The sequence below is a fragment of the Carica papaya genome, chromosome 1 (genome assembly GCF_054855325.1).
Source record: "Carica papaya isolate Zhongbai chromosome 1, ASM5485532v1, whole genome shotgun sequence".
NCBI lineage: Eukaryota > Viridiplantae > Streptophyta > Magnoliopsida > Brassicales > Caricaceae > Carica > Carica papaya.
In genome coordinates, this window is record NC_142309.1 from 487,701 (window position 1) to 510,546 (window position 22,846).

The window sequence follows — 22,846 nt, forward strand, 5'->3', positions numbered from 1 at the left end:
ATTTAACAATGCCTTAAAACCATAAAATTTAAAAAAAATTATATTGGAAGAATTAAATGCAGAGAAGTGAGAAGATTTTACAAGTAAACTATCCATTTTAAGAAAAAACAAAAATGGCAGAGAAGGAAACACACGCTGGCTAAACACAAACAAGAAGACAAAACGAGTTACATATGGCAGAGCAAGTGGGCATGAGGCTTTTTTCGCTCTTCAATTTTGCCCCTTTTCATTCTCGGTGCGCTTAAACTTGCCCTTTGCTACCAAGTAGTGCGCATTGTCTTCTCCTTTTTCTTTTCTTTTTACCCTCTCTCTCTTTAGCGGCTTGTTTTTCTAGTAGTGGAAAAACCCATCTCATCATCTTCCTCACGGCATTTTCTTTTAGGTTATATAAATATACTACTTCAAGTTGATGAATAGTCCATTAGTTTTCTTCTTCTTCTTCTCTTTCTTCAGGGCTATACCTCAGTTTTCCTCCTAACATGGTCTTCTCTTCTTTCTTTTCCTACCCTCCAACCTTCCTCAAGGTATTACTATTCTTCTTACTGGGTATTTACTTGGTGTTAGCTTGGTTTTCTGTTTCTTCATATGGGTGTTCTTGAGATTCTTGCATCTTTTAGTGATTTACTGATGGCATGCATTGGATGAGTTTCTGAGTAAATTGTATTTGGAGCTATTATTATATGCTTTGAGTGGTTTATATAACTCTTAAATTGAGTTAACTTTCCTTTCTATCATGGGATTATTTCTAGGCAGTGGAATGGAAAGTGTTCTTGGACATCTTAGCGGGCATCCTCTGTTTCTTTGTTTAGCAGATCTTCTAATTCTTAAAGGGTTTTCCTTTGGGAAGGGTGTTATTTACCCATGATTTATGATGTTTGGTTTGATTTTAATTATGCAGCTAAGATTTCAACTTAACTGCTCACTATCATAAATATAGTTGTAGATATAATATTGTTATGCATATGTTATATTCATTATTCTGCTTGCTGGATTTTATGTCTGATATTTTATCCAACATTTTGGTATTGTTTGTTCATTTGTTTACAGCAAGTATAGCTTATCATATACAATTGATTTGAATCCAAAATTTTGCTGCTGTGGTAGATCTAGGCATTTTAAATATTTTATCTGTCTTCTTGAATCTGCTTTGTTTACCTATCTTTAACAAGTACTTAATATGAGAAGTGGGGAAATAGGATAAGATGTAATTATATTCAGTATGTAATAATAATAGTTTACGATTGTCCATTTGAACTGGAATTCCTTATTGTTTAAAGTTTGTTTCTTATAGAATGATTGGTTGGCACTGCCTCTAAAACCTCGATACAATGTTGGGGTGGATCGAAGATTCACTTTTTCTCCAAAGGCTATTGCCACTGAACTGTCCAGGAAGCCAGTTGGATCGAGGCGAACTGATTTACAGAGTGACTGGAGTTTCGTGGGAGGATCAAGAATTATACTTAGACCCAAGGTTGCACCCTTCATTTACTCTAGAAAGGGCTATGGAATACAGGCTTCATGTAATACCCTGTTGTTTTCGTGTGCATACCAGTTATAATTTACTCGCTATGTTTGCATCTAATTTTCGTTCCATTTTAGGAGAATGTCAGGGTTGACTAGTTCTCCATGTATTTTGCAGGGTTAACAAATTCTCAAATTGCTAGTACTGTATTTACTTTGGGAACAGCAGCTGTTCTCCCTTTTTATACTCTGATGGTTTTAGCCCCTAAAGCCGAACTGGTGAGTTTTGCCTCCAGTTTATAAAACTCCCATTTATCACTACTAATTTGTTGATTGTTGATTTTGCACCTCCGATACATTTGAAAGATCCGTTGCAGTATCAACTGTAGCATTTCCTTTAGGCTGTGGCCATGTTTATAGAACCTAATCTTTAGTCTAAAGTTTAATCTTGAAACCCTTTTAGATCCTACATTGTTTCTGAGATATTCAATTGCTTGGATGAGAGTAATTGCAGACTAGAAAGTGTATGGAAAGTAGCATCCCATATGTTGTGCTTGGACTTCTGTACGCGTATCTACTATACCTCTCCTGGACACCCGATACAATACGAATGATGTTTGCTAGTAAATACTTATTGCCAGAGGTTTGTATTTACTTGACAATTTGATTTAATATTAGTAGTTCAGATGATATAAGATAATTCTTCTTTTCTGGCAACTGATTGCAGCTTCAGGGTATAGCAAAGATGTTTTCTAGCGAAATGACATTAGCTTCTGCATGGATTCACTTGTTGGTTGTTGATCTCTTTGCTGCAAGGTTGCCTATCTTTCTACTCTATTAGCTTGTTTCTGACTGGAGATTGGATCCACAGATATTCTAATGGTTTAGATTTTGTTATTTTTACAGACAAGTTTTTCATGACGGATTAGAAAACCAAATTGAGACTCGGCATTCAGTTTCCCTCTGTCTGCTATTTTGTCCCATTGGCATTGTCACCCATGTTATCACCAAAGCACTGACAAAAAGTGCAGGAAGAACCAGACATGGCATGTAACAAACAGCTAGCAAACTACAGGGATCAATTGAATTCATAAGAAGATGTGAGAATTTTCTGATTCAAGCAAAATTTTACTTACAAATATAATCAGAATTGTACAAAATCTGTTGTTTCTTTGTAGCAACAAACCGCCCTTTGTTCATCAAGCAAATTCTCATTTTTCCTTCATCAAAATATAGTCATGAATGAATTCAAATGCATCTTATCTTATCTTAGTCGGTGTAGCTAATCATATCTTAGTTGCTCTAGAGCATCCTCCTTTATCATTGTTCTTGGAACATTCTTAGCATCAATGTCTTCATGGACTTTGGCATTCTCTTCCACGGAAAATCTGGACCTTTTTCTAATTGTTGCTTCAGATTCTCGAAGGAGTAGATTCGAAGCAGAAAGGATGGTTAGAGTTGGAAATCATACAATTCATGCATATATGAATATTTGATGACATAATTACCTGTTTCCTTCACTACCCTACTTGTTCCTGTTCCGGTTCAAATCATTGCAATACGGATAAAAGTATAACACTTCTTCTTGAAGCTGAACTCCGAACTTGTGATCAACCTTGTCTTTAACCAAAGCAATGAGATCAAGCATATCTTTGGAAGTTGACCCATTGAAGTTTATGAAGAAGTTGGCATGAATATTTGAGACCATTGCTCCTCCCAGTCTAAAACCTTTCAACCCAGCTCTCTCAATCAGCTCACCTGCCGAAACTTCCAAACCAGGTGGATTTCTAAACACTGAGCCTGCACTTCTCTCCCCAACTGGTTGAGTTAGTTTTCTCCTATAAACAATGCAAGTATAATAAGTTTTTCCTTCAAGATAGACTAGTCCAGGACACAAACATCCAAAAGGAATACTCAACTAATACCTCTGCAAATATTCTTGTTGCCTTCTTCTTGCTGAGCTTGAACCTTGCATTCTGAATGTTACAGCCACGATGGCTGCCAAGTTCTTCATATCTTGAAATGGAGATGACCGGTAATCGAAATTAAGATCACTCCTGTTCAAAGTCTGAAGCTTCCCTTCAGTTGTAAGGATGTCTACGCTTTCAACTACATCTGCTGTCTCCTTCATAAATCATGAAAAAGATTTCAATAAATTGTTACTTCCGCAATGATATTCTGGTCTTGAAGTTAACTCAAAGAATTCTACATAAAATATAGGTTGATATATTTTTCTCAAGCAATTGATAGAAATATGATACACCATCATATACATGTTCTTATTGTATAAACATAACAACCTTATAATAAGAAGTTAGCTTTCTTGGAGGAACCGAACTACCTGTCCATTTGCTCCAGCATTCATGTAAGCAGCGCCACCTACAGTCCCAGGAATTCCTCCAGCAAATTCAAGACCTGTGAAACCTTCCAAAGAGCAAAGCATACCCAAACGATTAAACGGGAAACCACTCCCTACTCTGTATACTCCCGGTTCAATTCTCTCCAAGAAGTCAATCCGGTTCAGAATCACACAACCATCAAAACCCAAATCATCAAACAGACAATTCGAGCCTTTACCAATCACAAGGAACCAGATGGAATTCTCATGACAATATCTGCAATTCGTCAAACAGAGTAGCCCTCATTTACTTGGTACTATCAATTTGAGCCTTGGCATTATCAACAGTCATTTCGAGAGGAAGAACCCATTAGGGATTTTTCGTTGCTAAAAACAGTGGTTCGAACCTTATAAAGAAGAATCAGAATAGAAAAGAAAGAAACCTGAGAGCGGAAGCGAGTTGCCTCGAGTTGAAGACCTGGACAAAGTAATTGCAAGGGCCACCGATGCCCCAGGAGCTCAGATCCTTCAATAACTTTTTGGAACGAGTGAATTTCATTCCATTAGAGTTCTGGGTTTGTTGGTTTTTGTACAGATTGTCGAAGTGATTACGCAGAAATGGAGTTGGATTAGTCGGTGATTGAAGCGAAAGGTGGGTGTTGTGCGAAAGGGAAGGGGACACGAAAATCATTTTGCAGAAGACCATGAAGAAGCTGAAGTAACCTCTGGTTTTCAGTCTTGCATTCTTGATGGGAAATAGGATTTGAAACTCATGAGCTACAGTATGAACTACTACTATATATCATACAATTTTCAAAATGTTTTGTATTTATAATAATTATTTATATTTATATAAAAAAATGCAGATATTATTCTATGCAAATATATATTATATATAATTAAAAAAATTTAAATAAAAACATAACATTATATATGCTTAGTATTTGAAGTGGATTAAAAAAGTTAAATATATATTATAAGTAAATAACTTGAACATATAAATTAGCTCTTTTTTTCTATAATATATTTTATCATAATATTATTATCTACAATAAATCTATTAAAAATAATAAAAATATCTTAAAGAACATAAATTTTATCTATATAATATGATATATTTCAACAAAAAAATTTATATGATGAGTGAGATATAAGTAAAAACATATATTATTATAAATTTATACGATGCATAATGAAATAAGGCAATAAATTTTATTAATTAATTTATTAAAATGACAAAAGAAGACGTCTTTATTATGTTTAAAATATTTGAGACTAAGACCATAAAACACAGCATGTAGATCAACACTCTGATATTTTAGAAAATGCATACATACTCTAAATAAATATAACTTCTAACAAGCTTGTAAAAATACTGTTTATAAGTTTATAACATATATGACACATAAATTTTGGGACATTTACCCATCGTGTAAAGAAATATAAAACATGAGAGCTTATAAATTTACATAGACCAAAAAAACGAAAAACCCTGAGCCGAACACTTGTTGAATGAATTCAATCTTCAAAAGTTTCAGATCATGACCTCAGGCGGTTCACCTACAACAATTTGCAGAGCAAGCTTTCATACATACCACTAAATCAAAAATCAATACAGTCAGCAGATGGTACCGGATTTTGCCGGGGAAGAATGAACTTTTTTCAAACGGACAGTTCAACACCCGTACATAATCATAGAAAAGAAATCCAAATCATCCTAAAAACAGTATTAGGTTTCCACAAAAGTGATTCCAAGGTACATCAGTGTGTGTCGAAATTGCCAGTAGTCAATTAAAAGGCATGATTCTTTCAGCTGATAGCTATAGAGTATAAAGACTATGAACAAGGTAAGATGGTGAGAGGAAACAGTGTTGTGATGTTACCTAAATAATCACAAAAGAATTTGCCTAACATTTTCAACAATGTAAAATAGTTCCTTATCATTCAAAGAATGAAAGAAGTTTAATATACTCCAAACTGATGTTTCATTCAAGATACAGGATTTCCTTGCTCCAGTGAAGAGAAAGAGGACCAACGTCTCTGCAAAAGAATGCCGCCAACAAAACAATTTGTCATAATATTAGCAAGAGAATATACAATAAGCACTAGTCATTAAATGGGAGACATCTCCTACACCCGGTAAATTCTCTGAAGGACAGAATGTTTCAGTTTATGCTCCTACCTATTATCTGAATATACGAAGAAAGATGTACGATCTAATAAGACTACTACAAAATATTTACTCATGGGTGGGGCAAGTTCTTTTATTCTGGTTCATGGCAAGAGAATAATTTGTCATAATATTAGCAAGAGAATATACAATAGGCACTAGTCATTAAATGGGAGACATCTCCTACACCCGGTAAATTCTCTGAAGGGCATAATAAGGCATCAGACGAATAATTAAAATTTTCTTCTTTTCATATAAAAAATGAATTTAAGGAAAAAAAAAAGCACCCTATGCATCTATCTGTCCGTAGTGTCATTCCTTTTCTATCTTCAGCTTTACATCTAATTCCATGTTTTAAAGCTCGTGATTGCTATAAGGGTTAAACTCTCCAAACCACTATTGATCTTTTTATGTTCTCAGCACTCAATATTTGTCTTGACTTAGAGAGGCCAAGAAAAATACAGGAAAAAAAGAATACAAAATTTTCAGAGTGTATTATATGTAATTAAGTTGAAGAATAGTAGAATAAATATACCATATGTAATTAATTATTTATTTTCGTTTTCCATGCTAAAAAACATGTATATATAAAGTCATGATATTCAATAAAATACACATTCAGCTATTCTTAACAAAAATAAAGTTCTTAATTTTGTATTGACTTAGAAATGTAAGACAAAAAGGTGCCATACATTAAGTTGGAAGAGAAGAGGTCTGAAGTTCATCCCCGAGTATCCCACTGCTTAGATCTGGCTTTTGGAAAGAATCTTTCCTAGTGTGCTCCAAAGAAGTTGCTTCATATATCCCTAGAGATTTTGGGCAACCAAATCCAAATTAAAAAAATACATGGCAATAAGAAGGATACTTTCTAGTTCTTTCTTTTTTTTTTTGAGAAGAAACCAGACTTCCTGACAAAAGCAAAGATACAAAAATTTCTCTAGAATTTAGGTCAAGACCCAATCTCATTACAGAACATGGATTCATGTGTAGGTATGATGTTACATGATCATATAGATTCATGAACTTGACCAGGCTGTTAAAATTGCAGCAGCTATAAGCAGAAATAATTGAATGAAAACAACTCTAAAAAATTTCGTGGGCGCCACTATCTTCAAAACACTATTCGTGTTAAAATGGCCCAATTTAAGATTATTAGTCTGATCACTCTATGAACAATGAAGGCACTACCAAGTCTTTCAAGGCAAATTATTAAAAAGCATTTCCAGAAAAAGCATCATGGTAATGTAAACTCAAACTAGAAACAAATATCTAAAAGATTATCAGACTATTCTTTCAATAAATAGCTAGAAATGAAAATTAATCTCAAAGAGAACTGTCAAGATTTAGAAACATCTAAAGAGATCAAACTTTATTTTCACTTTTAGGAGTACTGTCCTTCTGTACCAAGAAGGTGATTAATCAAACCTAGTTGATCCACAACATATATCTACCACTACTCATATTTGGAGGAAAAAATGCTTATATCTGATAAATGAATTGACATCATAAATATTCTTTGATGAAAATGCTCGCACTAGAAAATGAAAATTAGCTCACTAGAACAAGGAAGTTATCTTATTAAATGAAATATAAGCAGAGAATAATTGAGATTAACATGTTGAATTTTGTTTTAACTGAAAAGCATTGTCACCTTAGATTTTTGACTCTATATTCACTTGCAGAAGTTGCATAGCAGAAGCATGGATAAGATTATTGGTTGGGGTTAATCCTCTGTGAATAAATTACCAGTTAAAGAGTTTCTGTTTTCAGGTAGAGAAAACAGGTGATCTGAACTAAATATCCAACACAAAATTTGCTTATAGTGTCTTTTGTCCAATAAACAAACCATTTCAGGAATCAACCAAGAAGAGAGAAGAAAATGAATATCTAATGGGTCCACTTACAGAAACTTCAGAATAAACAAGTACGTACCAAAACCTAATATTAAAGAGCAAACTAGGAAGCCAGCAAGAGAAAAGTCCATTTTGTACATGATCTCCATGACAATTATGCATGCTCCAGCTACCATTAGATGTCTTGGGGAAGAGAAAACCATATGCAGCCTACAAAAGGGTAAAAATATAAGTGTCCCTGAATCACGACATCCTCTTATCGGTACTCAGGACAAATTGAAATCAATACACACACTGCGGTAAAAGAAATTATTGTGAGTCCCTGAATTAGTATCTAGAAAAGAAAACCAAAAAGATGGAAAAGGCACGTTAAGAGAATGTTTGGAATTGCTTAAAGAAAGGTTTTAAAGTTATTTAAACCACTATTATCTAAAAAAAAAGTTATTTAAACCACCAGGTGCATTAAGTAACTTAAAGTAGTCAGGTGCCTTTTTTTTAAAAAACAATTATGTAAAGAAGAGCGAAAAAAAGTTGGATGGAAAAAAATAAATCCAAAAAAAGTTACAAATAGAGTGCTTAATTTTTCCAGCTTAAAGTGATCTTTCAGTATCCCAATAAGCACCACATTTATTTTGCTACTGAATGAGAACCAAAATGAAGTTCCTAAAGTTATTTATAAGCGTCAAATAAGTAATCTCAAACACCTACCAAAATAGTTAAGTAAATGTAATAAGTATTACTTCTCAGTTGCAGTTAGCAAGACATTTTTCCAAAAAAGAAGTGCAAGACAGCCAAATCAAGGTAGGGCATTTAAGTAACTTCAGATACCAAAGCAATAACCAACAAGATGTGACAGCGTTAAAAGCAAACAGAATAGGTGCTATATTGCCTTCTAGAGTATGAGGTACCTCTCCTCTGCGATACTGTCTACATAGAATATCAAGACAATTCCAAACAGGATAGTGCTTAAAAATGCCCAAGCAGAAAATGGCAAGTCCGTAATGCCGCGAGAAGTTGATCCCTGAAGTGTTTAAATAAAACGAAGGTGAAAGAAAATAAATGTCAATCAAGCCAAAGCTCATAAAATCAAGAAAAGATAATTCTATTTGCATCTATGCCTAGTTTGATTGCATCTTAGAAAGCAACACTTACTATGATCAAGTCCCACATGGCCACAGGAAAGAGAAAGCATGTTGCAGAAGCAATCGTTATGGCATGGAGTCGCCTTTTTAGTTGATTCTAAAAATAGAGATTGAAACAGGATATGTAAGAAAGATAGCAAGATATGTTTTGAGCTGAAGGAAAATTTTAATCTAGACTGATGCATAAACTAGGAACACCTTAAGTGAAACCCGCCGTGCAATCACCCTTTTCAATGCTGATAAGATTCCAGCCAAGATAGGAACTAGCATCCCTTTCAAACCCAATATTTGTTGATTGTCAGCCTCTGTATCAAGTTTGTCTCTGAATGGTACTCTGTGTTAAGTTCATTCAGTACATTTGAGATGCGTAGGTTGTTTACACGAAGAGAATGGTTGAGTATAAAAGAAACTAAAGCAGACGAAAGCAGTAGAATGCAGTATATTTAGTACTTCAGAATGAAGCATTCTATGAGAGGATATATAATGGAGATAATGTTGCCATAGCCCAGCCTTGAGATAAGAAGAAGAGAGATGCTAGCATTGCAATAAGCCCACCGACCTGACAAAGGACAGGAAGACAAAAATATATTAGGGAAGTATCCACCAATTTCTGGTTCAGTCATCTCCATTAATAAACAAAATAATGCCACAGTACACTCTCTAACTGATCTAATTAAAAAGTCTTGACGATGAATAAAAATTATGTGATGCGTAAATTAAATGTTGTTAATTGAAACACAAAATTAAATTTCTATAATGAATTAAATAAAAAACAGAATATATATAAATTCCATATTCTAATTTCAAATCAGCAATCAATTGTTAATTCCCCATTAATTGCTTATATAGAAGGTAAGTGTTCATACTACTTGTTTGGTTTAAATTGAATTTACTCGGTTCTAGCTTAATGACCATTTGATATTACATGTTTGATTTTAATCTTAGCAAATAGCTGTTCTGTTGGAACTTTTTAAATCCCTAAAATCTAGTTTTTCTGAAGGTAAGTGTTGATACTACATGTTTGGTTTAAATTGAATTTACTTAGTCCTAGTCTGATGACCATTTGATAGCAATTAAGTTTAAATTTTAGCAAATAGCTGTTCTATTAGAACTTTTTAAATCTCTAAAATCTAGTTTTTCTAAAAAAATTAAACTTTTTACCTAATTGAAATTTGTGAAGATATTGACATCTTGAATAGGGTATTAGCCATATATTGATACCTCCTCCTGGGCAACATATTAACATTTAGTTGTAGCCCAGATTAGGAAGAAAATCAGCATTTTACTTCAGCAATTGGCATGTCTTTCACTATAAATAAAAGTCCACATGAAGCCTCTACATGTACCAAGTATAAAGATGGAAAGAGCATAGAGATATTCCAGTTTAAGTCGAGAGCTAATCATCTCCAAATTTAACCTTACAAGTTTCCTTCTTTTTTTAATTCTTGGATATTTTAAGACTAGACTTAGTGCATAGTATATCTAGAGAAAATGGTTGTGCTTAGACCATTTAAGCCATTATATAGGCCTAGTACGAGTTAAAGCGTAAGAGTTTGGTTCTAACGCTATTAAAAAGTTAGTGGTGTTGGTTATGCCTTAGTTATGACTTAGCAATCCTTGTTATAGCTAAGGGTTTTGAATCTTTTACTGGTAATAGTCAAGGCCATATATGTAGATGACTTAGTATTAGACCACACTAAAAATCATTGTTTTAGTTTTCTTTTCTTTACTTATAATTTGCTTTATTTTTTTATTTCTTTAAATTTTCCTAGTAACATCTAAAACTATTTTTTTACATCACCTGTTTAGCCTCCCTCTATGTGCTGACCATCAGCAACAACGTAAATTCTCAACGAGAACGGCATTACTCAAGGTAAGCTTGCATTAATCTATTGAATCATTTAGTCTACTTCAGAGAGCTACCTTTTTCCAGACATGGCCCTTGCGTCCATATAAAACTGCAGATAATACTCCAAGGACGGCACCAGAATACTCAGCCATGATAGCTCTAGAGAAAAAATTTAACAAAAAAACAGTAAGTAAACATATCCATATGAAGAACAGGAAATTCAACAGAAACTTCTGGTAGCCATTTGATAGGACTGAAAGCAAAGAATGCCTTTTGCTTAGCTTGGGAAGTGGAATACCAGTACATCATTTCCGTTTGAATCACACAAGAAGATTGCAAAAAATCTTTCTCAAAATGCTAGTAGACTTTTCATCTGTTAAGTCCATAATTTTGTCCTCGTCTCATCTTTTTAGCCCCTTGTTTACTACTTAAATTACATTGTGTCCAAGTACCGTGATATATTTAAATCCACTAGTACCAAGCAAGCAACTGCTAGAAAGATGACGTTCATGTTAAATCCTTTATTTTCTTTAACACTCCCTAATGAGGTAGAAGACTCCCAAGAAATCAAAAGAAAACAAAGAAAAAAAAACAAGAGGAACATGCATACATTAGAGAAACAAAAAAAATAGGAAAGGAAAAGATAACTCAGGGTCTAAAAAAGCTAAATAATTCTCCTTTGAATCCTCTTCAAGAATGGAAAAACCTACCTAAGTGGTCCACATGATTTGAGGCCCTTTCCCCACAAGATGAAGTATAAAGCTGTTATCACCCCATTTATCAGAGAAGGCACCACCTGAATATAGACATACACAATGCATAAAGGACTAACCATTGACTTTCTTTGCTTTCTATTTTCAAGCAAAATAGCAAATTTGTTGACCTGTTGGTTAGAGAGTGGTCTGCCTCTCCATGGCTTTTGCAAGATTAAGAATATGATTGAGGATGGAACCAGACAGCAGAAGATAAAGAGTGTCACAGAAGCTCCTGTCTGAGCTAAATAGCGATACATGGAGTACACCGACCATATCCTCAAGAAATTTCCAACAATATGTATTATTTGCAAAGGAGTGTGCCTACAAGAAAGCAATCAACTGTAAAAAAATTTTGACCTGCTAATAACAAGACAAATCAAAATAATACCTAAAATGAAATTCCAGTTCGACAATAGAAGATATAACTTCTATCTGGTTTCCAACTGCAAATGAGAAAAACAGGAAAAGAAGATAAGAACATGCTATGTTATTGCACTCTGTTTTCTCCAACTACAGACAATAAGCCAGTACAAAACATTAGCCTCTGGTCGGACTTCAAAGGGATTTCTGAATCAAAGCGCAGAAAGGACATTATCCAAATACCAGAAGTCCATCAATTGAAAATCAAAACGATCTCAACTAGGCCTACTAGAAGAAGTAGGAGCTCTAAAGCTGATTAGTTAGTCAAGTAAACGGGATTAGCAGAAACCGATAAAACCAGTAACCTCTAAATCCTACACAACAAAGCACAGTCAATAACCTCAAAAAGCTAAACAAGTGTAGGAAGTAAGCGTAATCCTCAAAACTCATGTCACTAATTCCTACAGCTAAGCATCACCTCCACGAGTAATAACAATTTTTCTACTCCGCAATGCATCGAAAACAGCTAGAAAATTTCTTCCCCTGATTTTCTTGGAAATAAAAAAGAAGACAAGAAAATGAACCAACCACTCAACAACCTCCTCATTAATGAACAAAAATAATAAGAAACTAACTTACAAAAACAGAATACTGCATTTCACATACCAGAACCACATCTACATACAAATGAACAACTGAACCAAAAGTAGGAAAAATAATTAATAATAAAAACTTTATCTCCTATCCGTTTTCTCAGTGTTTTCAATGACACCAAACAGATTGATAGGGCTTAAGAAACTCAGGAAACAAAGAGGAAGACAAATAAAACTGAATCGAGGTTTGATTAACAGGTACCTGAAATGAGGAGATCCTCGATCTTCAGGGATTTGCCTGGGCGACATCATTTCCCGACAACAAATTGTTAAGCCACAGCGACTGTATTAAAGCTATAGTGTATTATTAAGAGAAATAATTAACCAACGACATGAATGAACTCCGAATCCGAGTTCTTCAGCTTCAGGGGTTTTACTCGGAGACACAGAGTTTGAGTTGAAACCCGTAACAGACGCTCTCTCTTCCTGGTGCAGAATTTGTATTGGGCTTTACGGATCCAAATTGAACCTTTGGGCTTTACTGGGCCCAAGTCTGAGGTTATGCTTCTAAAAAAAAATTTCACTCCATAATTCATTAAATTCTTGATTTATTTCAAATATATTTTTTTAGTATTAGAAAAAAATTAAAGTCAATACAGTTATAGATAAGAAATTCCAGAATTTTATATAAAAAATTTATATCGATATTAAATTTAGTATAAAATTTAATTTAATTTTATTGAATTTAATCGGGTGAATCACCCACGACGGGACCCAATCCGATTGTAATAGTGAAAAATTTACACACACACACACTCTCTCTCTAAACAAAAAGCTCTCCTTCTACGAAGAAAAAGAGATTTTTGGTTAATTTTTTTTCAAAAATTTAAATTTCTACGAGAGATATTTATGCCGCGAAAATTCACGTACAATTCGTTATACGTTAGTGTGATTGTATGCGATACTATGCAAAATGATCTTGAAAAAATTGTTACAGAATTAATTCGTGAATTATATGTTAATTTCATGAGTTTCTAACAAATTTAATACGGATTAAAACATAATACGATTGTACGCAATAAAGTTTAAATAAAAATAAAATCTTAATTTAAAGTCAACTCAACGTCGGATGTAAGTTAAATAATTTTGTAGTTCTTTAATTTCGACTGTATTAATATAATATTATATTATATTAATTTAAAATTTTAAAACATCGAAAGAACCGATTCAACGAACTATTTAAATTATATGTAAAAATTAAAAGTAAATTAACTAGTGAATTGACTGTAATATTCATATATCCTCGTATACTTAGTGTTCGTGACAGAGAATTATACTTGGAGGAGAAAGAAACCTAACTTTGTACTTTTGGAGCAAATCATGTTGCATCATTTCAGTTCTAATTCAAATCTGTTTAATCCATCAAATGGAAAGAAAAAAACCCAGAAAAAATTTGCAGACAAGTGCTGACTTACAGTGGAAATATCTGAGATGGGACATGCATACAAGAAACTATATGTATACAGACACACACACACACACACACAGAGATACACAGAGTTAAAAGATAACTTGTTTCAGTACACAAGTCTGAGATATGTTGGAGGAAACTCAGCCAAAGACACACAAAACATGGAGACAAGCTATTCAGAATCATTGTACAAAAACTATACATGCACATGCAGTCAGGCACGCAGGTTCTTCGGTGTCAGTTGAATCAAATAACCCATTATAAACTTATAAAAAAATAGTAACGAGTTAAATTCTAAATTCGATGAATCAGATATTACGAGTCAACCCGGAATAAATTTTCAAAATGACGAATTTTACATATTCAATGAGAGTCAAACTCTTAAGTTTTCAGTATTTTAACGGTTAAAATAACATGTTGATTATTAATATTAGCATAATTTGATTTCTTAAGATTATTACTAGTCAAGAAATGGAATCTTTAGCGTATTCTTTTTTAGCTACATCATATAAATTTCTCGTAAGTTATAGAATTCATTGAAGTGTATCTGGACTATATCCCTCTAGTGGAGTAATTTATTTTAAAGAAAACGTATAAATACTGTATCTACTTATCCGGTTACAAGACAGGTTCGATATAGGAAACCCGATTCCGCATTAGAACTTCTATCAATTCCTGCCATTTTCAGGCTAACTGATAAGTAGCAGGGAAGAAATTACAATGTCTGTAATGGTGCATGTACCCATGAAAAGCCAAGGGGGATTTTTCAAAAAGGAGTCAAACTTTAGATAGTAGAAACTTTAAAAGATTCATGACCTTTTTTCATTTAGAAAGAAATTGTAGAACCCACAATGCTTCATCATCTTATGAACATGATATGGCCCATTCAAGCTGTCCTCTCCAAGTCCCATGATTTTGGATGCATTGTATCTGCAAATTTTTTCTTCTTTAATTTTTCTTGGCCCCCAAAAATTAATCTGCAGTTTCATTTTTCAATCATTCACTCCATGAATCGGCTACATCCATGAGATTCTAGTTGTATATCCATACATTCACAGGACCCATTTCAAGGCTCATCTTATTCATCTATCTTCATTGTTGAAATTTGTAACCCTCGTAAATGACATGTTATTTGCTTGGATGAAGATTGATCCGTTATACAAGCACATGTAACCCAATGTAATTTGATCTTTAACTTTATCGTGCTGCTATCGTGACATCGAAAGCAACTGACTGATTAATGGTGGTGCTGCTCCCATCAATTGACTTTGAGCTATGTCTTATGGACATATATATATGGATCCAAGCATTTTTGTTCTCACTGTTTGATGGCGTAGCTTTCTTTTGAGCATGATGGAAGCCTAACACTGAAAAGGTGGAACAAACACTTGATTGTCAAGAAGAAAAAGGCCAAATATTTACAGGGACACTTATTTTTGGACTCACTCCTACTTCATTATATACATATATATACATATGCTTATTCAACCGATTAAAGATAGGTATCTTAACTGTAGAATTGAACCAGTTCTTTCAAAAGCCTAAACTGATTTGATTTAAAGCATGAATCAAGTACGGTTTCTCCGTATTTTTTACTGTTGAAAACTAAGTGGAGCTGAATATCTTGTTAAATAACTTTGTTAATGTGATATTTTCAAAACTTTAAGCTGATAGGAAACAAGGGTTTAATTATTATTTATACACTAACAATGTTTCGACTCTTGAATTTAACTTCTATGTTTTTAGTAATATGAGTCTTCGTCTTTATAGACAAGTTATAACGAACTTCATCGTTTTAAGTTCGGAATCGTGTACTTTGTTGTCATGGAACTAGAAAGACGATCAAAATTTGTACAGAAAATATGTGCAGTGAAGGACAGATCACTTGCTAGTGCTGAAAATGAGAACCTGATAAAATTGAGTACAGAACAGAATATGTCTGTGATAAATGATACAAACACATAAGTACAAGAAAGTTGTTGTCTAAGAATTTCACAAGACCAAATTTCTCCCTTTCTTGTAAACCAAGAAACTGCGAAGCACATGTGGATGTCTAGTAAAAATGTGTAAAACAGGTTCGAAAGTGGCCCCGAGTGCCAAAATTCAAACCATAAGTTGACAAAAATGTATTGCAGAAATTATATGGATACACACCAGCAGGAATACATGAAGCTAAGTCCCGTCAAACACGATTTGTGCTTAGTTGCCATGATTGACACGAGAGCACGAAAGCATACAATAAGATAAGAGGTTACAAAACGTAAATTTTCTTTTATAGAGTCAAAACAAGAAAGATCAGCCTTTTCACATTGGACAAGAGAATGAAAAAGAGAACATTAAAACTTTGTACTTCGGTTCTTAACTCTATCTGAAATTATATCAGTAAACTTAATTAGAAACAAATTCGATTAATCAAAGACGTTTTTCATGCGATTTGATGGGAAAAAGATAAGATGCTGAGGCATATTTATGTTGTTTTATAACAATGAAGGAGTAGCTGCCAAAAGTGGAGTCAAAGAGGCCATGTTGGTTGGAAGCAATTTTGCTCTCCATATCTTTCTTTTACCCATTTCTCCATTTCCTCTGCCTCATGTGGATTTGTCCCCTGCATCATTCAACATTTTATATAACTATTCGTATGCGTAGAGAAACGAAACTCATTACACAAATACCTTCATATTTCGTCCCGGATATCCATGAAGTTTCTTTAACTTAAACATTAAATACTTTAAGTTATTTATTGATACATGCATATGAACTTTTACTTAGTAAGCACACCTGTGCTTTTCTGATGGATTCCAGAGTATGATTGAAGTCGTAAGGAGAACATGCAGCCGCGAGCTCCATGGAAAGAAACTGATTTTTTCGAAGGAAAATTTAATAGAACTTGTTATAACCTGAAGTAACTAAAAGAAGAAAATGAACAAAGATGTTAATTATAAGTTTCTTGATATCAACTTACCTCAACCTGATTCTGCAATGAATGAACATAGTTTATAATCTCTTCCAACATAACAGCCATACCCATCATCTGCAAATTCATATATCCAAATAAGAAAAGATAATTTGATACAGTAATTTTTTATTTGTAACGGGTATATACTGACAGAATGAAATTCATCGAGTCATTAATGAAAATCTGATATGGTAGCAGCATAATAAGAAAATCAAGTGATTGAGAAAGTTTACCTTGTTGCATCCTGGAACAAGGTCTTGCAAGCACTTCATTTTCTTATTGATTTTCTCTCTTCTCACCTGATAAAACAATTTTGAACAATATGAGTATATAATAATTCAGTTTTATTGATTACCCATAAATATGCTTGATGACATATACACACATACATATATATATATATACAAAAAAATACACAAATATACCCTTTCTGCAATGCTGTGACTGTCAGTGGCTTGTCCTCTTTTTGCTCTAACATGAATTACCTCCTCTGACTTCTCCATCTCTTTCTCACTGCTTCTACTTTTCTTCCCTTTTCCTAAGTTCTGAAAAAACAAAACATATTAAAATCTGAATAAGTCATATACATATATATATATATATACACACACAAACACATGTGAGTGTTACATGTATAGAAATGCACCCACATTCTTTTTCCTAGTACTGGAGCTTGCTGCAATTTTTGCAGAAGATTTGTTCTGGGAATTGCTGGTGGATTCTTCATTTACTATTCTCGTTTTTCTTTGATCGAAATAATCTCCGATGATCGAGCTGGTGCCGCGATGAACTGGTAGTACTCCACCATGTCCAGTGTTACTATTAAAAGTACTACTTGAAAGATTGTTATGAACCCAATTTGCAGGAATTTCAGATTGTTCTTGTTGGGCCCAGAAAGTTTCTCCAGAGTAGTCAGAAACACTTATACTCTCCAAGAAGCCTGGATTCATCTCTGTAAACTGCTTCATCATTTCCATGTTCATATCCATCTCCGAGTAAAAATCAACGGTGCTAATTAAAGCTCTTCAATTCTCTGTCTACACTGTAAGATGCCTCAATTATTTTGCTTTCAGAGGGATTTAGAAGGAAATACATATATAGATATATAGAGAGTAGGAAACCAGTGATGTATCAATGAATATATCTATATGAATTATGATGAATATTTTGTCATTAACAAGTGGGGCATCACTGTAACTTGGTTTTCCTTTGTACTCTAGTAAAAACTGAGTATACACACATTGAAGTTCCATATGGGTATTTTCATTTTTCTTTTCCATCAGGGTTCTCCATTTGGGTCCACATAAAGATGTCACATACGAATATATATATATATATATATGTATATTTATATGTTTGTGGACCAGCATAGATTTTATATTTGAGATTAAATACTGGGAAAAAAATTGAACTTTCTTCTTCTTTTTAGGCCATAAAGAGGATAAAAAGTCCCACCTTTGAATCTTCCATTACTTGACATTCTCTTTTTCTTTGTTTTCTGTTTTGGAAGATTGCAACAAGGTCAGCTCTGAGCTACTCATGGGAAGAGTTGAAAATTATTTAGGTAGTTTTTTTCTGGGTAAAAATATCTTCATGCTAGCTTTCGTTCTCGAAGGTAACGAAAATATTTACTATCTTACTCCCATTTAGAGAAAATCAAACTCCGACTTTTAACAGTTCTTGTAATTTTTGAAAACTAGTAAATCAGAACCCGAAAAATTTGTAAGAGCATGTGAAATCTTAGAAATGCTGATATCTTCATATGTTTAATCTGCAGGTATATGTCACATACTATCTTGTCTATCTCCCTCTGTCTCTTCTTTTTTCAAAAGCTTATGGAATTCGTGTCGAAACCTTGTCTGGCAATTATAGTTGGATGAAAAGCTAATGAATAGTTAGATTGTTGAAACCACAATCTTGAGAATTTCGGAAGCGAATCTCAGCCATATTTAGCCCATGATTCGTGTGTTCATGACACAAGTTATAACTTGTTCTTGCTTGTTATTTTATGTTATCTTTAAAATCATGAAACACTCATTTTGAAATTAAGTAGTGCAAGAGGATTCAATCCTGTCTCCCAAAGGTTGGGACAGAAGAGTATGACTCTTGAAAGATTATGTAATTTATATAAGTTGTACTTCAAACTTTTCATGGCTACAGAATTTTTAGTTCAAAACAAGTGTAATTTGACAATGTATGATGACTTTGTTTCTAATTGTTAAGTTCTCAAATTTTATAAAAAAGTTAAAATATGTATTTCATAGTAACTATAAATGTATATTAGATAAAAAATTATGTATTTACTTTTTACATTTTTACTATCAAATTGGGTGAAAAGTTAGATAGAAAAGGTTAAAAACAGAGGAAGTCCAACTCCAACCAACATAATCCATAAAGGTGCCAGTGTGAAACGAAAGTTGACACTGGCAAAGCTTTCTTTGTTCCCATGGCTTCTCTTCTCTCTCTTCACTCACCATCTGTTCTCCAACCAAAACCTTCCCCCCCTAGGATGATGACCTTGAATTCCATTGCTACCCTCGGAAAGTCCTACAAAATGCGAGTCCCATACGAGCTGAAGCAGGGGCAGACCCGTCTTTTCCACCAGCTCCCTTCTGGTTTGCAAATGGAGGTCATTGAGCAAACAACTGGTGTTGTTGAAGGGAGAAATGAAAACCCACCTCTGGTATTTGTACATGGGAGCTACCATGCAGCTTGGTGCTGGGCTGAACACTGGTTGCCCTTCTTTTCTGATTCTGGGTTTCCCTGCTATGCTCTTAGTCTGCTGGGACAGGTAATCTTATACTCGCCAAGTAATTGATTTGCAGCTCAATTGGGTTCTCCTTCTAGTTTTGCAAATCATTGGCTAATTTTGGATCCAGGGTGAAAGTGACGAACCTCCTGGGACTGTTGCTGGGACTCTCCAGGTATTTGGTTCTTCCCCATAAAACAATTTCTTTTACATACGAATTTAGTGGTGCTTCTTTTTCTCCCCTTCTTTCACTATTTACATTATATTCAAACTTCCCTGAAACACTTGTCCTGCTTATCAGAATAGAAAATACTGCTAATTGAATCTCCTGTTCACTGTGTTTTGCAGTAGACACATGCCGGTGATGTTGCTGACTTCATTATGAAAAGACTAAGCTCGCCACCAATTCTGGTTGGACATTCATTTGGAGGGCTTATCATCCAGTCTTATATTGCAAAAATGGTTAATGAACAATCTTTAGGTAAATGTTTTATGAATGAGAATATAAAGACCTCAAGAAACCTAGTGTGCTGACACCCCCATTACAGTGTCTAACTTTTGGAAGCTTTCCATTACATCCGATTGATACACTTGAAAATCCATTATTTCATTTTTCAAAAGGAGTTGCACAAATCGAATGGAACTTTGGAGGTGGCAATGCGTATGCTTGATATGAAATTAAAAAGATAAGTTTAGTTTGTGTGATTAGAACCTCTTTGGACTGATTAAGTAGTCTGTCACCTCCTTAGCTGGTGCTTCTGATGTGAGCCTCAATCACCTCTCTGAAAATCTTTGTTTAGCAATTAGCACGCTTCTTGGTTTAACTCAATTCTGTTCTCGTTCTACTCTTCACTCTTAGTTATTTTATATGTTTAATTTAGTCATAACTTATTTGATACATAATTGACTCAACTCCACTGATTACTTAAATTCCACAATAATAGATTTGTATTCCCACTTATAAACAGATGAAATGACAAAAAAAATCTAGCTTAATTTGGACATGGAACTAACTTGGAATTTGATTACTATTTTCATTCAAGTGTTTATTCCATTTATGGATTCCTATTCTATAGATGTAATATGAACCAAACTCAGTAGTGTCTGGATTGGTTTAATGGTTTTTGATGTTAATCTAGACTGACTTTTTCAGTGTTCTCTTGATTCAGGAAAGGAAAGTGCAAACCCGAAACTTGCCGGAGCTGTGCTTGTGTGCTCTGTACCGCCTTCTGGTAATAGGTGACTTCTCATACTACCTTATGTATATAAAAAAATCTAATGTTAATGCTACTAGTTATTTGGATGTAACCAACTCTTATTTTTTTCTCTTGTCCAGTGGGTTAGTGTGGAGGTATCTCTTTACGAAACCTATAGCTGCTTTTAAGGTAATTGCTTTTACTTTTTCGAATGCTCTTTCTAGATTCTGTTCTGGGAAATATTACTTCACTTGGAAGGGAGGGTGACTTCTTATTTGTAAATATGTCAACTTAACCGACGTGGATGAGAAACTTTTCGAAACTAAAAGTTACGTGATGCATAATTCAAGTGTGTAAAATCAAAACTAACATGGAAAGGATATTGATTGTTTATTATATATGATGATATTTTAATCACCGACCTCGTTTTTTTCTTTCTTTTTTTCCCTTTCCCTTGGTTTTCACGTTAAAATGTGAAAGTTAGATATTTTTAGTGTCTGAATACATGTTATTATAAAACTTGAGCAACACTTGAGCAGGTCACTCGCAGTTTGGCTGCCAAAGCATTTCAAACATCTCTTCCTCTTTGCCGGGAAACCTTTTTCTCTTCAACAATGGAAGACCATCTTGTGCAACGGTTTGTCCAATCCTTTCTTTTAGCTTCCTCGAGGATCTTCTTTTTTCCTTGTTGTTCGCAATCACCAATGCCATGAAAATATAATCTATTTATAATTAATCAGTGACAAACATACATATGCTTAACATAGTTTTCTTTGAACTGAGAGATATCTGATCATGGACTAAACCTATCAAGGAAAAATTTGTTTTTTTCCTATTATCATATTTTTTTTCTTTTACTCTGCATAAAAGAAATTTTAATCTGCTGGTTCTTGTCCTTTGATCGGGTAGAGAACGCATTGATGGGTGATCTTTGTTTTCAGCTATCAGACACTAATGAAAGAAAGTTCTAGGATGCCATTATTTGATCTGAGGAAACTGAATGCATCCCTTCCGGTTCCAAAAGTGCCCGAATCTTCCATCAAAGTTCTTGTATTGGGTGCAAGCGATGACTTCATAGTGGTAAACAATGATCTCTAGAAATATACCTTCGATTTAATCTGCCATACCTAATTGTTCCAACCTTAACGATTTATATTAGTCCGAATCTTTTGAACACTAGGTTGACAAATCAAAACTTATTGCAGGATGCCAAAGGACTCAGCGAAACGGGTGGGTTTTATGGTGTATCACCGGTCTGTATCGAAGGTGTTGCTCATGACATGATGTTAGACTGTTCGTGGGAGAAAGGTGCAGAAGTTATACTATCATGGGTGAATGGTCCAAGCAAACTGTAGATCCGGCACGCCTACGATTATGGAAGCTTCTTCAACGTCTTGCTTCACTCGTAACCGATATGTATTATCCGAAAATTGAGTTGTTGTGTATTCATTGTAGACATTAACTTAAAGTAGATTCAACCTTATGTTTAGAACAAATTCAGATTTTTTTTTTGTGGAATTCATTTGTAAGTTCATACTTGTTTAACCCTGAAAACAATGAGAGCCATGCTTGAAATGATAAAAGTTGAGTGTGGTATGGGATTATAACAATACATTTCAAAATTGTGGAATTTAAAATCTATTGTTTGTGAAATTTCTTGTAATATTTAGTAATTTTACGACATTTTAATATAATTTATATGTTTTATCGATTTTTTAAAATAAAAAATTCAAAAAACTCTGATTAATTCAGTACAAAGAACTTTTTTTTTTTTAAATATTTTAATTAATATTCTATTGAATTGTAAATATTTTATTTAGTATATATCAAAACTTAAATATATAATTTAAAAATATAATAAATATTATATAAAAACAGAGAAATATATACCTTTTAGATTGGGCTGGGCTGGGCTGGGCTTTTCGGTAAGTTGAGGTTTTTTTTATATTTTTA

General features: G+C 33.7%; 5 protein-coding genes across 5 annotated transcripts; 2 read left to right on the forward strand and 3 right to left on the reverse strand.

Annotated features, from left to right (window-relative positions):
- The first annotated feature begins 141 nt into the window (after positions 1-141).
- Positions 142-2,718, forward strand: ABA4 (abscisic acid (aba)-deficient 4). The gene is made up of 6 exons (XM_022056683.2): positions 142-524; positions 1,292-1,520; positions 1,640-1,740; positions 1,976-2,104; positions 2,189-2,277; positions 2,368-2,718. The coding sequence occupies exons 1-6, from the start codon at positions 480-482 to the stop codon at positions 2,513-2,515; spliced, it is 741 nt and encodes a 246-aa protein (XP_021912375.1). The 5' UTR covers positions 142-479; the 3' UTR covers positions 2,516-2,718.
- LOC110826088 (uncharacterized) lies at positions 2,524-4,586 on the reverse strand. The gene is made up of 4 exons (XM_022056680.2): positions 4,243-4,586; positions 3,803-4,076; positions 3,387-3,586; positions 2,524-3,299 (listed from the first exon to the last, which is right to left on the reverse strand). Exons 1-4 carry the CDS (start codon positions 4,503-4,505, stop codon positions 2,987-2,989), a joined length of 1,050 nt encoding a protein of 349 aa, XP_021912372.1. The 5' UTR covers positions 4,506-4,586; the 3' UTR covers positions 2,524-2,986.
- A 574-nt stretch (positions 4,587-5,160) lies between these two features.
- On the reverse strand, positions 5,161-13,006 carry LOC110826100 (zinc transporter). Its single transcript, XM_088210588.1, is given in 11 exon segments — positions 5,161-5,839; positions 6,662-6,775; positions 7,902-8,032; positions 8,731-8,843; positions 8,975-9,061; positions 9,163-9,349; positions 9,447-9,523; positions 10,888-10,972; positions 11,524-11,609; positions 11,697-11,889; positions 12,784-13,006. Coding segments are annotated over 10 exon segments (1,122 nt in total). The 5' UTR covers positions 12,834-13,006; the 3' UTR covers positions 5,161-5,839; position 6,662.
- Positions 13,007-15,881: 2,875 nt separating this feature from the next.
- On the reverse strand, positions 15,882-18,228 carry LOC110826098 (transcription factor BEE 3-like). Its single transcript, XM_022056692.2, has 6 exons — positions 17,599-18,228; positions 17,374-17,493; positions 17,182-17,247; positions 16,955-17,023; positions 16,771-16,848; positions 15,882-16,597 (listed from the first exon to the last, which is right to left on the reverse strand). The coding sequence occupies exons 1-6, from the start codon at positions 17,935-17,937 to the stop codon at positions 16,505-16,507; spliced, it is 765 nt and encodes a 254-aa protein (XP_021912384.1). The 5' UTR covers positions 17,938-18,228; the 3' UTR covers positions 15,882-16,504.
- A 1,084-nt stretch (positions 18,229-19,312) lies between these two features.
- On the forward strand, positions 19,313-22,546 carry LOC110826096 (alpha/beta-Hydrolases superfamily protein). The gene is made up of 8 exons (XM_022056691.2): positions 19,313-19,739; positions 19,828-19,872; positions 20,049-20,178; positions 20,867-20,936; positions 21,034-21,082; positions 21,433-21,530; positions 21,835-21,973; positions 22,099-22,546. Exons 1-8 carry the CDS (start codon positions 19,395-19,397, stop codon positions 22,246-22,248), a joined length of 1,026 nt encoding a protein of 341 aa, XP_021912383.1. The 5' UTR covers positions 19,313-19,394; the 3' UTR covers positions 22,249-22,546.
- Positions 22,547-22,846: the final 300 nt, after the last annotated feature.

What these genes read in the sequence shown, in the direction of transcription:
- LOC110826088 (XM_022056680.2), bottom strand. Translation starts at nt 4,505, where the DNA reads ATGGTCTTCTGCAAAATGATTTTCGTGTCCCCTTCCCTTTCGCACAAC. An exon ending in CAACTCGCTTCCGCTCTCAG is followed by an intron (nt 4,077 to 4,242) that starts GTTTCTTTCTTT and finishes GACGAATTGCAG; the next exon opens with ATATTGTCATGAGAATTCCA. An exon ending in ATGCTGGAGCAAATGGACAG is followed by an intron (nt 3,587 to 3,802) that starts GTAGTTCGGTTC and finishes TGATTTATGAAG; the next exon opens with GAGACAGCAGATGTAGTTGA.
- LOC110826096 (XM_022056691.2), top strand. Translation starts at nt 19,395, where the DNA reads ATGGCTTCTCTTCTCTCTCTTCACTCACCATCTGTTCTCCAACCAAAA. An exon ending in CTCTTAGTCTGCTGGGACAG is followed by an intron (nt 19,740 to 19,827) that starts GTAATCTTATAC and finishes TTTTGGATCCAG; the next exon opens with GGTGAAAGTGACGAACCTCC. An exon ending in GTACCGCCTTCTGGTAATAG is followed by an intron (nt 20,937 to 21,033) that starts GTGACTTCTCAT and finishes TCTCTTGTCCAG; the next exon opens with TGGGTTAGTGTGGAGGTATC.
- LOC110826098 (XM_022056692.2), bottom strand. Translation starts at nt 17,937, where the DNA reads ATGGATATGAACATGGAAATGATGAAGCAGTTTACAGAGATGAATCCA. An exon ending in TTGTTCCAGGATGCAACAAG is followed by an intron (nt 17,024 to 17,181) that starts GTAAACTTTCTC and finishes ATGAATTTGCAG; the next exon opens with ATGATGGGTATGGCTGTTAT. An exon ending in CATTGCAGAATCAGGTTGAG is followed by an intron (nt 16,849 to 16,954) that starts GTAAGTTGATAT and finishes CGAAAAAATCAG; the next exon opens with TTTCTTTCCATGGAGCTCGC.
- ABA4 (XM_022056683.2), top strand. Translation starts at nt 480, where the DNA reads ATGGTCTTCTCTTCTTTCTTTTCCTACCCTCCAACCTTCCTCAAG. An exon ending in TAGCCCCTAAAGCCGAACTG is followed by an intron (nt 1,741 to 1,975) that starts GTGAGTTTTGCC and finishes GAGTAATTGCAG; the next exon opens with ACTAGAAAGTGTATGGAAAG. An exon ending in GTTGATCTCTTTGCTGCAAG is followed by an intron (nt 2,278 to 2,367) that starts GTTGCCTATCTT and finishes TTATTTTTACAG; the next exon opens with ACAAGTTTTTCATGACGGAT.